A 16,652-nucleotide genomic window follows, 5' to 3' on the forward strand; every position below is an offset into this window, starting at 1 on the left:
AGTGAGGACTTCCGACATAATTCCGGCCGTGAAGATGTCATTTCCCGAGGAATGGAATATGAAGCGTAATTACAATCCCCCAGTTAGTTCCTATTAATTGTTTTGCTCATTTGCTTCTTCTCATTGATATCATTTTCCTTGATGTAGCGATCGCTTGGATGCCTGGTACAATTTCTAACCTTAAGAGCTGGGTTCGGGACCTAGCTTCGACCTCTACAAATGTCGAGCGCTCATGGCGCAATCTATCAAAGGGCCGATGGGAGGCCAAAACTCATGGTAAGCCTTTTTTCTACGTCTTTGATGATTTTGTTTGAAGCATTTCTTACTTAATTTCCTTTCATACAGGCCTTGGTAAAGATGCCGTCATGAGGCCCTTATCTGGTGAGGGGGAAACTTCGATCCCGGCACCGGAACCGGCGAAGGACAGAAAAAGGAAAACAATCTCATCCCCCGAGGATCCTGAACCTAAGAAGAGGGCAACTCATAAGCTGAGGAAGAACATCATCTTCCTGACTGAACACTTTGTTCGGCGTCTAAGGGATGAAGACGAAGGAGAGGAAGAAGACGACTCCGGGCTGGTAGCCCAAGTAGGAATGAGCACCGAGGCCCCAAAAGCTATTGAATCGGTGAAGTTTGTAGAGATTCCGTCTCGAGGTGAGGGGGTCTCGGGAAGAGACTCTGGCAAAGTCCCTGAGTCATAGAGGATTGAAGATGCCTCCCACCATAATGAGCCAACAGTGGAAATGGCTGTAGGGGCTAGTCTCGAAGCCCCTCGAGATGTAAAGAACACCCCGAGAGATCCACTTAGGGCAATAGATATTAGAGGCTCCCCGATGCTTCCCTCATTTTCCAAGGAGATGACTCAAGAGGCTCGGGCCTTGAAGACCCTCTCTATCGAAGGGGTCCACGGTAGGGAGGATCCCTTCCGTGATTACTTTACTGGGGTTGAAGATGCTACCGACCTGAGTGACTTGGAGGTCTCGAGGAAGGACCCGGGCGAGGCCTTGAGCCTCTTCAACGAAGCGCAGCAAGCTCTGAATAGGGTAAGCCTTAACTCTCCATCTTGGTATTACCTTTGTGTTTGTTTTTCTCTTTCTGTCTAATTTGTTTCTTCTTTCTGCTAGGCCTCAGCGCTTCATCGAGAAGCATTTTCTCTGTCTCTAGCTGAGCTGAGTCAGTGTGAGGCTGACCTTCGAGGACTCACGGAGGAGAGAAATGCCCTTAAACTTCTCTATGGGCAAAGAGAAGAAGAAATCAAGAACCTCCGAGTCGAGTTGGCTAAGGCTCACCAAGATCAGTCCAACCTGATCGAGCAGGTAATGAAAATCTTTAAAGCTCATGGGTTCGATTTGGGAACGGTGGCTAATATTTCAATCTTTCAGCTGCAGCAGAAGATCGAGGTGATCGGGCAGCTCCGCGAGGAGGTCGATATGATGAAGGCGGAGATCTTGGGTTGGAAAGAAGGTATGGACCACTTTGTTGCAGAAAAAGAGACTGCTTTGTCCCAATTGTCACCGGCCGAAAGTCAGATTCGAGGCATGAAAGAGAATAGCTCGGCTCAGGAAAACATATAGCGGAGCTCAAAGCATGGTTGGCTTCCAAACTTGCGAAGGCCAAATCTGAAGACGAAAAGGCTAAAGCCGAGGCAGATGCGATCGTGGCCGTCTACCGAGCCAATGCCGAAGCAGCTCAAGTACAAGCAAGAAAAGCAGCCGAGACCGCTCAAACTCGAGCATATTAGATTGCTGAACTCGCCAAGTGCCAATCTCAGAGGGAAACCCTCAAGGAGATCCACGCTCGAGTTTTCGATCTTTTCGACGAGATAATAAAGGCTAAAGAGCGTGAAACCGAAGCTGCAGCACTGGCTACCGATGATGACGACAATGATGATGAGAGCAAAAGCAGGTCCGAGAGCGGGGAGGACATCGATGGAGAAGAAACTGCCCCTAGAGAAAATCAGGAACCTTAGGATTTTTCATTTTTTTATCTTTTGTTTAGGGTCCTGATCGGACCATGTAAATATCTTTATATATATAAAGATCTCTTTATTTTCCGTCTTGCCTTTATTTCATTCTGTGCCTTGTGAAAATTTTGTTTCATAAGTTTGAGGATTTAGGTAATTTGATCGAAGTCTGACTAGTCGAGTGAGTACTTGCTCGAACTCGGAGTAGGGTGACCCTTAGGGTTTAATTAAACGAAGATGATTTCTCAAACTCAAAAATAAGATGGACCTTTAGGCTCTCGAATTAAGTCGATACGGCCATTATTTGATCGTATAAAATCTGTTATGTCTTAGAAATGAACAAGGGATTTGCTTTATTACGATTTTCAAGGGTCGATATTATCCACCCTTTGTCTCGAACTCGAATTAAGATTAGCCCTTAGGCTTTATGGTTAAGTGAGTGTTTGCTCGAACTTGAAGTAATATAGCCCTTAGGTTTTATGGTCGAGTGAGTGTTTGCTCGAACTTGAATTAATGTAGCCCTTAGGCTTTACGAGTCAGTGTTTACTCGAACCCGAAGTAATGTCGCCTTTAGGCTTTATGGTCGAGTGAGTGTTTGCTCGAACTCGAACTGATGTAGCCCTTAGGCTTCATTGTCGAGTGAGTATTTGCTAGAACTCGAACTGATGTAGCCCTTGGGCTTTATGGTCGAGTGAGTATTTGCTCGAACTCGAACTGATGTAGCCATTAGGCTTTATGAGTGAGTGTTTACTCGATCTCAAAATAAGAATAGCCCTTAGACTTAGTGTTCAAGTGAGGACTTGCTCGAACTCGAAATAAGCTAGCCCTTGGGCTTTGTAGTCGAGTGAGAATGATTTCTCGAATCTCGAATTAAGGTAGCCCTTAGGCTTTTCAGTCGAGTGAGAATGATTTCTCGAATTCGAATTATTGGCAGCCCTTGGGCTCGATAGATAGTCCCCGAGTGAGAATGTTTGCTCGAATTCGAGTTAGGGTATCCCTTGGGCTTTGTAGTCGAGTGAGAATGATTTCTCGAATCTCGAATTAAGGTAGCCCTTAGGCTTTTCAGTCGAGTGAGAATGATTTCTCGAACTCGAATTATTGGCAGCCTTTGGGCTCGATAGATAGTCCCCGAGTGAGAATGGTTGCTGGAACTCCAGTTAGGGTAGACCTTAGGCTTTATAGTCAAGTGAAGATTTTCTCGAACTCGAAATAAGAATAGCCCTTAGGCTTGGTCGAACTCAAAATAAGAGTAGCCCTTAAGCTTTATAGTCGAGTGAGGATTTGCTTGAACTCAAAATAAGAATAGCCCTTAGGCTTAGTTTGCATAATATATCACGAAATAGAGGAATTTTTCTGGGATATAAAATATCGGTAAAGAAGAAATTTTACTTTATAGGTCATTATACATGCATTCATGTTTAGTGCCAGGGCTCGGGTAAACTACATGGGCATGGATCGTTTTTGACCATTTGACCCTTATAATTTTTCCTATCGAAACCCTGTTGTCATAAGGTAACTTTCTTGCATCGAACTTGATAATCAAACTAGATGTATTCGAGGGTAGTGCCCCCCAGTATTCGAGTTTGATTGTAAAGAGGCCTCAGATACTATTGAACTGTTCTAAGTTAGCACGATCAATGGTTGCCTCATTAAAAACTATCCCATTTGGGATAAAACCGGTCTAAGGGAAAAAGAGTGCAACGCGTGCTTTCAGACCTAAAGGGTTCGAGTTGAATAATCCATCCATGTTTCTAGTCAAACACCTGCAAGGGTTAATTTCAAAATATAAATGAACATGGAAGGGTCATACCTTAGCAGTAATATCGTTTTAGGTGTGAAAACGATAGGGTGAATCGCTTTGTGGACCAGTGATCATGTACCTTAGTAGTAATATACATGATCGCTTTGTGGACCAGCGAATCGGCACCAGAATGGTTTCCACAAGTGCCCTTGTGAATTTCCTGTAGTATGTAATCGATATCTCTTGGTCCCAAACATATTTCCAATAGTCCATCAAAAGTACTTCTGAATAGCGTTCCGTCTTCGGATAGGGTGAATCATGCTGCCTTTGTGCGCAAAGCTCTCAATTCCTTTGGATCTGATGGAAGCTTATTGTTCTTGAAGTACTCTATATATTTGTTTCTCTAATCCCAGGTTAGACTTGTGGAATTTATCTCGGCGTGACCTTCTTCGTTCACCGATTTTATGAGTTGTACGACAGTCCCCGAGTTGAGTTTGTCATCTTCAACCACTGAACCTAAGTTCGCAAGAGCGTCGGCCTCGCTGTTCTGTTCTTGGGGTACATGTTGCAAAGTCCATTCTTTAAATTGATGTAGAGTCACCTGTAATTTATCCAAGTACCTTTGCATTCGATATTCTTGGACTTTAAAAGTCTCATTAACTTGGTTTACCATGAGGAGGGAATCACACTTAGCTTCTATAATCTCTGCTCCCAAGCTTCCAGATAGTTCGAGACCTGCAATCATGGCCTCATATTTGGCCTCATTGTTAGTAAATTTTTTATTTCTAATAGACTGTCTAATTACATTACCTGTGTGTGATTTTAGTACAATGCCTAATCCGGGCCCCTTTGCGTTCGAGGCACCGTCCGTGAAAAGGGTCCAGACTCCCGAAGAGGTACCCGATTTTATAAGTAGCTTTCTTTCAATCTTGGGCACGAGGGTTGGCGAAAAGTCAGCCACGGCGTCTGCCAAGATTTGAGACTTGATAGCGGTTCGGGGTCGATACTCGATATCGTACCCACCGATTTCTATGGCCCATTTAGCCAATCGACCCGAAAGCTCGGGTTTGCACAAAAATGTTTCTAAGAGGATAAGTTGTTACAACATGTATCGGATGAGATTGGAAATATGGTTTTAACTTCCTAGAGACGCTTATTAAAGAAAGCGCTAATTTTTTTAAGTGTGGATATCTAGTTTCGGCCTCGCCTAAGATCCGACTGACATAATAAATAGGGAATTGCGTACCTCGTTCTTCTTTAACCAGGACTCCACTTACCGCTATCTCCGAGACAGTTAAGTACAAGTAAAGTTGTTTGTCCACTTTTGGGGTATGAAGCAGATGCGGGCTCGATAAATACCGCTTTAGTTCTTCCAAAGCGCGCTGGCATTCCGTAGTCCATGCAGAAGGTGGTAGAGTTCAAGGATGGTAATCATAGGCTGCCTTACGGGTTGCTCCTCACTAAAGATTTTGAGTTCTTCAAAGTCCCTTTGGGAAAATCCAAAGTGGGTACTCGTAAGCAAACCTTCTTCAAGACCACCCTCGAGTAATGTGAGTGCATTGATATGGTTGGAGGATTTGGCAGCACTTCTACTATCGCCCAGTTGATCAAGGCCCAAAACAGTGCCACTGATGAGATAAGGAAGCTGAAGGCAAGGAATGCCATTCTTGAGGGTCAGCTAAGTCAGCTTCAAGAGGCACCTAGTTCCCGCACAGAAAGACTCCTTTGAGATACCTCAGAATTCTCTTTGCATCCTTCAGATAAGACTCCTTTGGATTGGATTGAAACCTGGCACATAGTCCCACACAGAAAACAATGTCTGGTTTACTTGCTGTGAGATACAAAAGTGACCAATGATGCCTCTATACATAGTCTCGTTTACAGAAGAACCAGGTTCCTCCATATCCAGGCGAGTGCTAGTGGCAATAAGTGTATCAATGATCTTTGAACTCTCCATCTCAAATCTCTTCAGAAGCTCTTTGATGTACTTTTGTTGACTTATCATTGTGCCCTTAGAAGTTTGCTTGACTCGCAAACCCAAGAAGAAATTCAATTCTCCCATCATGCTCATTTCAAACTCGCTTCCCATGAGCGTTGCAAACTCTTCACACAGAGAATCACTTATTGCACCAAAGATGATGTAGTCAACATAAACTTGCACAATGAGCAGGTTCCTCTCGCGTTTCTTCAGAAATATAGTGTTGTCAATTTTCCCTCTTGTAAAGCCATTTTCTAGAAGAAACTTGGACAGTCTTTCATATCATGCACGAGGAACCTGCTTCAGTCCATATAATGCCTTGTCAAGTTTAAACACGTGCTCAGAATGCTCATGGCACTCGAAACCAGGTGGTTGCTTGATGAAGACTTCTTCCTTTAGAAAGCCATTCAGAAAAACACTTTTGACATCCATTTGGAACAATTTGAATTCCATATGAGATGGAATAAAAATTCTGAAGGCCTCCATTCGAACAACTGGAGCAAAAGTTTCATCATAGTCATTTCCTTCTTCCTGATTGTAGCCTTGAACTACTAGCCTTGCCTTATTCCTTGTTGTGTTTTTCAACTTTATCAAGTTTGTTTCTGAATACCCACTTGGTTCTTATAACAGTTCTGTCAGCAGGTCGTGGAACCAGGTGACATACACTGTTCCTCTCAAATTGATGGAGTTCTTCTTGCATAACTGTAATCCAATCAACATCTTTTAATGCTTCCTTGATATTCTTGGGCTCAATTTGAGAGAGAAAAGCTGAGAAGACAAACGCGTTTATTGCCTTTGATCTGGTTTGAATTCCTGAATCAAGAGGAGTGATCACATTTTCCAGAGGATGTGAACTTTTGTGTTTCCAGTTAGACACCCAAATCTTGTTGTGGAATGGTCCAAGTATTTCTGAATGTGATTCTCTCTCTACATGCGGGGTCCCTTGATGTGCATCATCAACTCTATTTTCAGCTTCAGTTGTTGTGATTGAGGAACTGGGTTCCTCTATGTTAGCTGGAGATTCATATGTGCCATTGTCATTTGAATCCTTGACCTGACTCATCATGTCAGTTTTTCCATTTGCCATGTCAATGACTTCACCGGGGACAATTGATTGTTCTCCCTCTTGATCAATCTTATCATGTGAATCCTTCCCACATGAGTGGTGAGATTCATCAAAGATCACATGTATACTTTTCTCAACACGTTTCATCGCACACTTTGTGATCCTTGAAGCTTGAGTTGGGCAGGCCACGAACCAGGTCCTTCTTGACCAACTTGTTCAGCAACGTGAAACTTGCATGACCCATCCTTCTGTGCCATAGTTCAGAATCATCATCAACAACACTTAGACAGCTGAGATCACCACTCTTGTTTCCCTTGTCACAGATTTAGGAGACACTTAACAGGCTGTACTTCAATCCATTCACGTAGTACACATTATTAATTGAGTGAAAAAGAGACTTTCCAATTCTTCCAATTCCCAGAATGTATCCCTTTTTTCCATTTCCAAAGGATACACTCCCTTCTTGCAGGGCTTTGAGTGAGCAGAAATCATTTGTGCTTCTAGTCATGTGCTTCGAGCAGCTATTATCCATGTATCATTGTTGGTTGCTCCCTTTCACTGCTCCCTGCACAAGAAAATCAAGGGTTAGACTTAGGAACCCAAACAAGTTTAGGTCCCTTGTAATGAGAAAAGGGATGAATCAGGACCTTCTTGGTCCAAGCCGGTATCACACGAGTTTTATATAAGGGACCAGGTTCTCTAACACTAGTTACCTTTTTAGTAAAAACTTTGTTTTTCTGTTGAGACTGATACTTGGCCTTACAGGTTTCCTTAAAGTGCCCAGTGTTACCTCAGTGAGTGCAAAGCCAGTTATAAGGTACAGTAACATACTTTCTATGAGGGTTGTAAGGGGTCTTTACCCTTTGGAACCCTATCCCTTGCATGTTTCCCCCATTATTTTTATACAAGGCAGTGATAGCATCAGAGGACTAGGTCCACTTGAGTGATTTTTCTAGATTATTCTTAACTCTGCCTAGATCTTCCTGAAGCTGTCTGTTTCTCTCAAGTTCGGCACATAGACTAGATTTCATTGATTTTAGCTCATCTTCAAGCCTAAGATGTGCCTCACTTGCAAATTCCTTTCCCTTTTAGGTAATCTCATGCCTACCTTCCCTTTTTAGTTCCTCAATTGTTTCCTTTAGGTCTACGACTACTACTAATAGGTCATCTCTCTCATGCTCTATGTTTGCAATTCTCTCAGTCAAAGTATCTTTTTCCTTTTTTAAACTCTCAATGGTCTCTCTTTGATCAACCACAACCAACACTAAATCATCTCTCTCGTGTTCTATTTCTCCTAGTTCCGTGGTTAGTGCATTTTTATCATTAATGAGATTGTGATAAGCATCAATTAAAACATTAGCCAAAGATATAAGCTTGTTTTGAGAATAAGATTTCAATTTTTTTTGAACATCCAGAAAGTTTACCTCATCTTCATCGTCATCGAATTCTCGAATTATTGGCAGCCCTTGGGCTCGATAGATAGTCCCCGAGTGAGAATGTTTGCTCGAATTCGAGTTAGGGTATCCCTTGGGCTTTGTAGTCGAGTGAGAATGATTTCTCGAATCTCGAATTAAGGTAGCCCTTAGGCTTTTCAGTCGAGTGAGAATGATTTCTCGAACTCGAATTATTGGCAGCCTTTGGGCTCGATAGATAGTCCCCGAGTGAGAATGGTTGCTGGAACTCCAGTTAGGGTAGACCTTAGGCTTTATAGTCAAGTGAAGATTTTCTCGAACTCGAAATAAGAATAGCCCTTAGGCTTGGTCGAACTCAAAATAAGAGTAGCCCTTAAGCTTTATAGTCGAGTGAGGATTTGCTTGAACTCAAAATAAGAATAGCCCTTAGGCTTAGTTTGCATAATATATCACGAAATAGAGGAATTTTTCTGGGATATAAAATATCGGTAAAGAAGAAATTTTACTTTATAGGTCATTATACATGCATTCATGTTTAGTGCCAGGGCTCGGGTAAACTACATGGGCATGGATCGTTTTTGACCATTTGACCCTTATAATTTTTCCTATCGAAACCCTGTTGTCATAAGGTAACTTTCTTGCATCGAACTTGATAATCAAACTAGATGTATTCGAGGGTAGTGCCCCCCAGTATTCGAGTTTGATTGTAAAGAGGCCTCAGATACTATTGAACTGTTCTAAGTTAGCACGATCAATGGTTGCCTCATTAAAAACTATCCCATTTGGGATAAAACCGGTCTAAGGGAAAAAGAGTGCAACGCGTGCTTTCAGACCTAAAGGGTTCGAGTTGAATAATCCATCCATGTTTCTAGTCAAACACCTGCAAGGGTTAATTTCAAAATATAAATGAACATGGAAGGGTCATACCTTAGCAGTAATATCGTTTTAGGTGTGAAAACGATAGGGTGAATCGCTTTGTGGACCAGTGATCATGTACCTTAGTAGTAATATACATGATCGCTTTGTGGACCAGCGAATCGGCACCAGAATGGTTTCCACAAGTGCCCTTGTGAATTTCCTGTAGTATGTAATCGATATCTCTTGGTCCCAAACATATTTCCAATAGTCCATCAAAAGTACTTCTGAATAGCGTTCCGTCTTCGGATAGGGTGAATCATGCTGCCTTTGTGCGCAAAGCTCTCAATTCCTTTGGATCTGATGGAAGCTTATTGTTCTTGAAGTACTCTATATATTTGTTTCTCTAATCCCAGGTTAGACTTGTGGAATTTATCTCGGCGTGACCTTCTTCGTTCACCGATTTTATGAGTTGTACGACAGTCCCCGAGTTGAGTTTGTCATCTTCAACCGCTGAACCTAAGTTCGCAAGAGCGTCGGCCTCGCTATTCTGTTCTTGGGGTACATGTTGCAAAGTCCATTCTTTAAATTGATGTAGAGTCACCTGTAATTTATCCAAGTACCTTTGCATTCGATATTCTTGGACTTTAAAAGTCTCATTAACTTGGTTTACCATGAGGAGGGAATCACACTTAGCTTCTATAATCTCTGCTCCCAAGCTTCCAGATAGTTCGAGACCTGCAATCATGGCCTCATATTTGGCCTCATTGTTAGTAAATTTTTTATTTCTAATAGACTGTCTAATTACATTACCTGTGTGTGATTTTAGTACAATGCCTAATCCGGGCCCCTTTGCGTTCGAGGCACCGTCCGTGAAAAGGGTCCAGACTCCCGAAGAGGTACCCGATTTTATAAGTAGCTTTCTTTCAATCTTGGGCACGAGGGTTGGCGAAAAGTCAGCCACGGCGTCTGCCAAGATTTGAGACTTGATAGCGGTTCGGGGTCGATACTCGATATCGTACCCACCGATTTCTATGGCCCATTTAGCCAATCGACCCGAAAGCTCGGGTTTGCACAAAAATGTTTCTAAGAGGATAAGTTGTTACAACATGTATCGGATGAGATTGGAAATATGGTTTTAACTTCCTAGAGACGCTTATTAAAGAAAGCGCTAATTTTTTTAAGTGTGGATATCTAGTTTCGGCCTCGCCTAAGATCCGACTGACATAATAAATAGGGAATTGCGTACCTCGTTCTTCTTTAACCAGGACTCCACTTACCGCTATCTCCGAGACAGTTAAGTACAAGTAAAGTTGTTTGTCCACTTTTGGGGTATGAAGCAGATGCGGGCTCGATAAATACCGCTTTAGTTCTTCCAAAGCGCGCTGGCATTCCGTAGTCCATGCAGAAGGTGGTAGAGTTCAAGGATGGTAATCATAGGCTGCCTTACGGGTTGCTCCTCACTAAAGATTTTGAGTTCTTCAAAGTCCCTTTGGGAAAATCCAAAGTGGGTACTCGTAAGCAAACCTTCTTCAAGACCACCCTCGAGTAATGTGAGTGCATTGATATGGTTGGAGGATTTGGCAGCACTTCTACTATCGCCCAGTTGATCAAGGCCCAAAACAGTGCCACTGATGAGATAAGGAAGCTGAAGGCAAGGAATGCCATTCTTGAGGGTCAGCTAAGTCAGCTTCAAGAGGCACCTAGTTCCCGCACAGAAAGACTCCTTTGAGATACCTCAGAATTCTCTTTGCATCCTTCAGATAAGACTCCTTTGGATTGGATTGAAACCTGGCACATAGTCCCACACAGAAAACAATGTCTGGTTTACTTGCTGTGAGATACAAAAGTGACCAATGATGCCTCTATACATAGTCTCGTTTACAGAAGAACCAGGTTCCTCCATATCCAGGCGAGTGCTAGTGGCAATAAGTGTATCAATGATCTTTGAACTCTCCATCTCAAATCTCTTCAGAAGCTCTTTGATGTACTTTTGTTGACTTATCATTGTGCCCTTAGAAGTTTGCTTGACTCGCAAACCCAAGAAGAAATTCAATTCTCCCATCATGCTCATTTCAAACTCGCTTCCCATGAGCGTTGCAAACTCTTCACACAGAGAATCACTTATTGCACCAAAGATGATGTAGTCAACATAAACTTGCACAATGAGCAGGTTCCTCTCGCGTTTCTTCAGAAATATAGTGTTGTCAATTTTCCCTCTTGTAAAGCCATTTTCTAGAAGAAACTTGGACAGTCTTTCATATCATGCACGAGGAACCTGCTTCAGTCCATATAATGCCTTGTCAAGTTTAAACACGTGCTCAGAATGCTCATGGCACTCGAAACCAGGTGGTTGCTTGATGAAGACTTCTTCCTTTAGAAAGCCATTCAGAAAAACACTTTTGACATCCATTTGGAACAATTTGAATTCCATATGAGATGGAATAAAAATTCTGAAGGCCTCCATTCGAACAACTGGAGCAAAAGTTTCATCATAGTCATTCCCTTCTTCCTGATTGTAGCCTTGAACTACTAGCCTTGCCTTATTCCTTGTTGTGTTTTTCAACTTTATCAAGTTTGTTTCTGAATACCCACTTGGTTCTTATAACAGTTCTGTCAGCAGGTCGTGGAACCAGGTGACATACACTGTTCCTCTCAAATTGATGGAGTTCTTCTTGCATAACTGTAATCCAATCAACATCTTTTAATGCTTCCTTGATATTCCTGGGCTCAATTTGAGAGAGAAAAGCTGAGAAGACAAACGCGTTTATTGCCTTTGATCTGGTTTGAATTCCTGAATCAAGAGGAGTGATCACATTTTCCAGAGGATGTGAACTTTTGTGTTTCCAGTTAGACACCCAAATCTTGTTGTGGAATGGTCCAAGTATTTCTGAATGTGATTCTCTCTCTACATGCGGGGTCCCTTGATGTGCATCATCAACTCTATTTTCAGCTTCAGTTGTTGTGATTGAGGAACTGGGTTCCTCTATGTTAGCTGGAGATTCATATGTGCCATTGTCATTTGAATCCTTGACCTGACTCATCATGTCAGTTTTTCCATTTGCCATGTCAATGACTTCACCGGGGACAATTGATTGTTCTCCCTCTTGATCAATCTTATCATGTGAATCCTTCCCACATGAGTGGTGAGATTCATCAAAGATCACATGTATACTTTTCTCAACACGTTTCATCGCACACTTTGTGATCCTTGAAGCTTGAGTTGGGCAGGCCACGAACCAGGTCCTTCTTGACCAACTTGTTCAGCAACGTGAAACTTGCATGACCCATCCTTCTGTGCCATAGTTCAGAATCATCATCAACAACACTTAGACAGCTGAGATCACCACTCTTGTTTCCCTTGTCACAGATTTAGGAGACACTTAACAGGCTGTACTTCAATCCATTCACGTAGTACACATTTTTAATTGAGTGAAAAAGAGACTTTCCAATTCTTCCAATTCCCAGAATGTATCCCTTTTTTCCATTTCCAAAGGATACACTCCCTTCTTGCAGGGCTTTGAGTGAGCAGAAATCATTTGTGCTTCTAGTCATGTGCTTCGAGCAGCTATTATCCATGTATCATTGTTGGTTGCTCCCTTTCACTGCTCCCTGCACAAGAAAATCAAGGGTTAGACTTAGGAACCCAAACAAGTTTAGGTCCCTTGTAATGAGAAAAGGGATGAATCAGGACCTTCTTGGTCCAAGCCGGTATCACACGAGTTTTATATAAGGGACCAGGTTCTCTAACACTAGTTACCTTTTTAGTAAAAACTTTGTTTTTCTGTTGAGACTGATACTTGGCCTTACAGGTTTCCTTAAAGTGCCCAGTGTTACCTCAGTGAGTGCAAAGCCAGTTATAAGGTACAGTAACATACTTTCTATGAGGGTTGTAAGGGGTCTTTACCCTTTGGAACCCTATCCCTTGCATGTTTCCCCCATTATGTTTATACAAGGCAGTGATAGCATCAGAGGACTAGGTCCACTTGAGTGATTTTTCTAGATTATTCTTAACTCTGCCTAGATCTTCCTGAAGCTGTCTGTTTCTCTCAAGTTCGGCACATAGACTAGATTTCATTGATTTTAGCTCATCTTCAAGCCTAAGATGTGCCTCACTTGCAAATTCCTTTCCCTTTTAGGTAATCTCATGCCTACCTTCCCTTTTTAGTTCCTCAATTGTTTCCTTTAGGTCTACGACTACTACTAATAGGTCATCTCTCTCATGCTCTATGTTTGCAATTCTCTCAGTCAAAGTATCTTTTTCCCTTTTTAAACTCTCAATGGTCTCTCTTTGATCAACCACAACCAACACTAAATCATCTCTCTCGTGTTCTATTTCTCCTAGTTTCGTGGTTAGTGCATTTTTATCATTAATGAGATTGTGATAAGCATCAATTAAAACATTAGCCAAAGATATAAGCTTGTTTTGAGAATAAGATTTCAATTTTTTTTGAACATCCAGAAAGTTTACCTCATCTTCATCGTCATCTTCATCATCATCAGATTGTATCATCAGGGAAAAGATAGAGTCATATTCAGTTGCTTCACTTTCTACTGCCATCATGGAGCTGTAACCTTTGTCATCATCTTTGCCAGATTCACTTGAGGAGTCTCCCCATGTAGCAAGAGCTTGTTTCACAACGTTGTCGGCAACATCTTTTCTTTTGAATCGTTTGTCAGGAACCTGGTTCCTCTTAGCTGCTTTATCTGTGTTGTGTTTGTAATAATCTTGCTTGAGGAGAGGACAATCTTTGATGAAGTGCCATGACTTCCTACACTTATGACATAAGTCATAGCCTCTTGGCTTGCAAGTGTTGCCCTTCTTTGGAATACCTCCATTTTTGCGGACCATCTTCTGAAATCGTTTTGTTAAGTAAGCCATATCAGCATCCTCACCACTTGATTCATTATTGTCTGTCTTGAGGACTGCGTTCTTCTCCCTTTTGGGATCTCTTCTCTCATGATCCTTTTTCTTCTTCATTTCATACGTTTTCAGATTACCAATGAGTTCATCAATGGTTAGCTTCTGCAAATTGTTTGCCTCTGTGATGTCATTTACCTTGATTTCCCAAGAACCAGGTAATAGACTAAGTATTTTTCTGACAAGTTTGTTCCTGAGAATTATTTCTCCTAGTGAGTGAAGCTCATTGATGATAGAGGTGGAGCGAGTGTGCATGTCCTGAATGGACTCGTCATCCTTCATTCTGAAGAGCTCATACTCAGTTGTCAACATGTCGATCTTTGACTTCTTGACTTGAGTTGTCCCTTCGTGTGCTATTTAAAGAGCTTCCTAGATCTCCTTAGCACTCTGACAAGCTGAGATTCAGTTGTATTCATCTAGTCCGGTGACACATACAAGAATCATTTTTGCCCTGAAATTCTTCTCAATAGCCTTTCTGTCAGCATCATTGTACTCTTTTCTCGTTTTTGGGATTGTAGTTGTTCCCTCATGGGAACAAAAGATCTGTCACAGATTACATCCCACAACTCTGAGTTCTCAGTCATGATGAAATCATGCATTCTTGTTTTCCACCAACCATAGTATTGGCCGTTGAATCTAGGTGGTCTGTACGTTGATTGTCCTTCCTCGAAGTTTGGTGGAGCAGCCATGATGAAGATCCTTTCTAGGTGTTAATATTTTAGAAAGAACATGCTCTGATACCAATTGATAGAATTTAAGGGTCCATAAAACTATATAGAGAACCAAGTTCTCTATTAGTTCCCACAGAACATACGCACACTGCAGTAGGTAAATGAGACAAAGAAGTTTTACTTGGAAAACTCCTAGCTCACGGGATTAAAAACCACAACCTAACCTTGTAGGATTTCAACTTCACTACTGAGAAAACTTTAGATTACAACCTATTATAACCTAGGAATTAACATCTTAATCCCTCACTAACTTGTAACAACTTTATTACAAGCCACTTTGTAATAACTCTATTACAAAGACTTTACAACTCGACTAACTCTAGCCAAGACACAAACACAAAGGTTTATGATTTACAAAGATTTCCAATACAATGCTTCTAACTAAGCTAAGTAGGAATTACAAGTAAAGAACTTTAACAAAGGTGCAACACAACTAAGGACATGTAATGACTCAATACATGAAACTGGTCTTTCATTATGTTGTTCTTTGTTCTTGATGCCCTTGAGAATCACTTACAAGATTGGCACAGACTTGAGAGAAAATGCTTGATCAATTCTTGAATGTGCAAAAATTTTGTTTTACCTTTGCTTGATGTAAATAACTCATTTGGGACATCACTTGAATGATGTAAGTAAGTTAGGTAAAGGGCATTCCCCATAAAGTTGACTGCTGCGCTGATTTCGTACTGTTGCGTGTGCAGGCAACAACTTTGCATCTGTGGGGAATTGACTTGTACAATCACCAACGGGAACTGGTGGCCATCTGTTCTCTCTGTTGTTCCTTTGACTCTGAAGAGTTGAACCACGTCCCCGAATTGAGATTTGTTGCTCTTTAAGTACTTGAGGATGTGTAACAGGTTCCTTATCTGGTTCTTATCATTAAGTTTGTTAGATCATCAAAACATAACAGGGATACATATGTAACCTATCAGGGGTTGATTTCGATTCCTCGCTTGGACACCATGAAACCAAGAAACTTGCCCGAGCCAACCCCGAATGCACATTTTTCGGGGTTGAGCTTCATATTGTACTTCTTTAGTACGTCGAAAGTTTCCCGCAAATGCTTTAAATGGTCCTCTGCTCGCAGGGACTTAACTAACATGTCATCAATATAAACTTTCATTGATTTTCCTATTTATTTTTCGAACATTTGATTTACTAGGCGTTGATAAGTTGCACCATCATTGTTTAGGTCGAATGGCGTTATGTTTTAACAATAGGTACTGTACTAAGTGACAAACGAGGTCTTTTCTTGATCCTCCGGGTTTATTTGTATTTGGTTGTACCCATAGTAGGCATCGAAAAAAATGAGAGTCTTGTGGCCGGCCGTGTCATCGATCATACGATCGATGCTAGGCAAAGGAAAGGAATCCTTAAGGCATGCTTTGTTCAATTCTTTATGATCTATACACATTCTAAGTTTGTTTCCTTTTTTAGGGACCACCACCATATTTGCTAGCCATTCGGGGTATTTAACTTCTCGAATGGATCCTATTTCAAGAAGTTTGTTTACCTCGTCCTTGATCAATTAACACACGCTTAACTTGAGTTTTATTCATAAGTACAGATATTACCAGCGCATCGTTATGGGGTTGTATGATTCCTTCTGCGTCTTCATTACTAAAGGACAAGGTTTCTTTAGGTGTGTAGTCTTGAGACCGAGACCTCTTCTCTCTTTCAACTAACATCTTAGTGTGTTTAAGCATAGTCCACTGGGGGATATCGATCCCACCGATGATCATGTGGATGATGTGTTGCGGCTCTTCTTGTTTGTTTTGCCTTCTGAAATCCCTGTTTTTAAAATGGTTTTGGCCCGGTCACTTAAAAATTCTCGAAGGTGCCCTTTATTGAATAACCATGCTACCTCATCTCTCAATTGCCTGCAATCTTCCGTTCTGTGGCCATGAGTGCCATGATATTCGCACATTTGATTGGGATTCCTCTGGGTTGGATCGGTCTGCAGGGGTCGAGGCCATTTAGTATCT

At 41.7% G+C, this 16,652-nt stretch overlaps 1 protein-coding gene across 1 annotated transcript; it reads right to left on the minus strand.

The window, feature by feature from the left end:
• Positions 1 to 5,067: 5,067 nt before the first annotated feature.
• LOC138903416 (uncharacterized) lies at positions 5,068 to 14,248 on the minus strand. The gene is made up of 17 exons (XM_070191389.1): positions 13,171 to 14,248; positions 12,776 to 12,852; positions 12,256 to 12,375; positions 11,661 to 12,146; positions 11,294 to 11,581; positions 10,901 to 11,203; positions 10,753 to 10,806; positions 10,543 to 10,663; positions 9,620 to 9,753; positions 7,857 to 8,121; positions 7,462 to 7,538; positions 6,942 to 7,061; positions 6,347 to 6,832; positions 5,980 to 6,267; positions 5,587 to 5,889; positions 5,439 to 5,492; positions 5,068 to 5,349 (listed from the first exon to the last, which is right to left on the minus strand). The coding sequence occupies exons 1-17, from the start codon at positions 14,246 to 14,248 to the stop codon at positions 5,068 to 5,070; spliced, it is 4,536 nt and encodes a 1,511-aa protein (XP_070047490.1).
• Between the last annotated feature and the right edge of the window lie 2,404 nt (positions 14,249 to 16,652).

Source organism: Nicotiana tomentosiformis, chromosome 12, assembly GCF_000390325.3.
Source record: "Nicotiana tomentosiformis chromosome 12, ASM39032v3, whole genome shotgun sequence".
Lineage (NCBI taxonomy): Eukaryota > Viridiplantae > Streptophyta > Magnoliopsida > Solanales > Solanaceae > Nicotiana > Nicotiana tomentosiformis.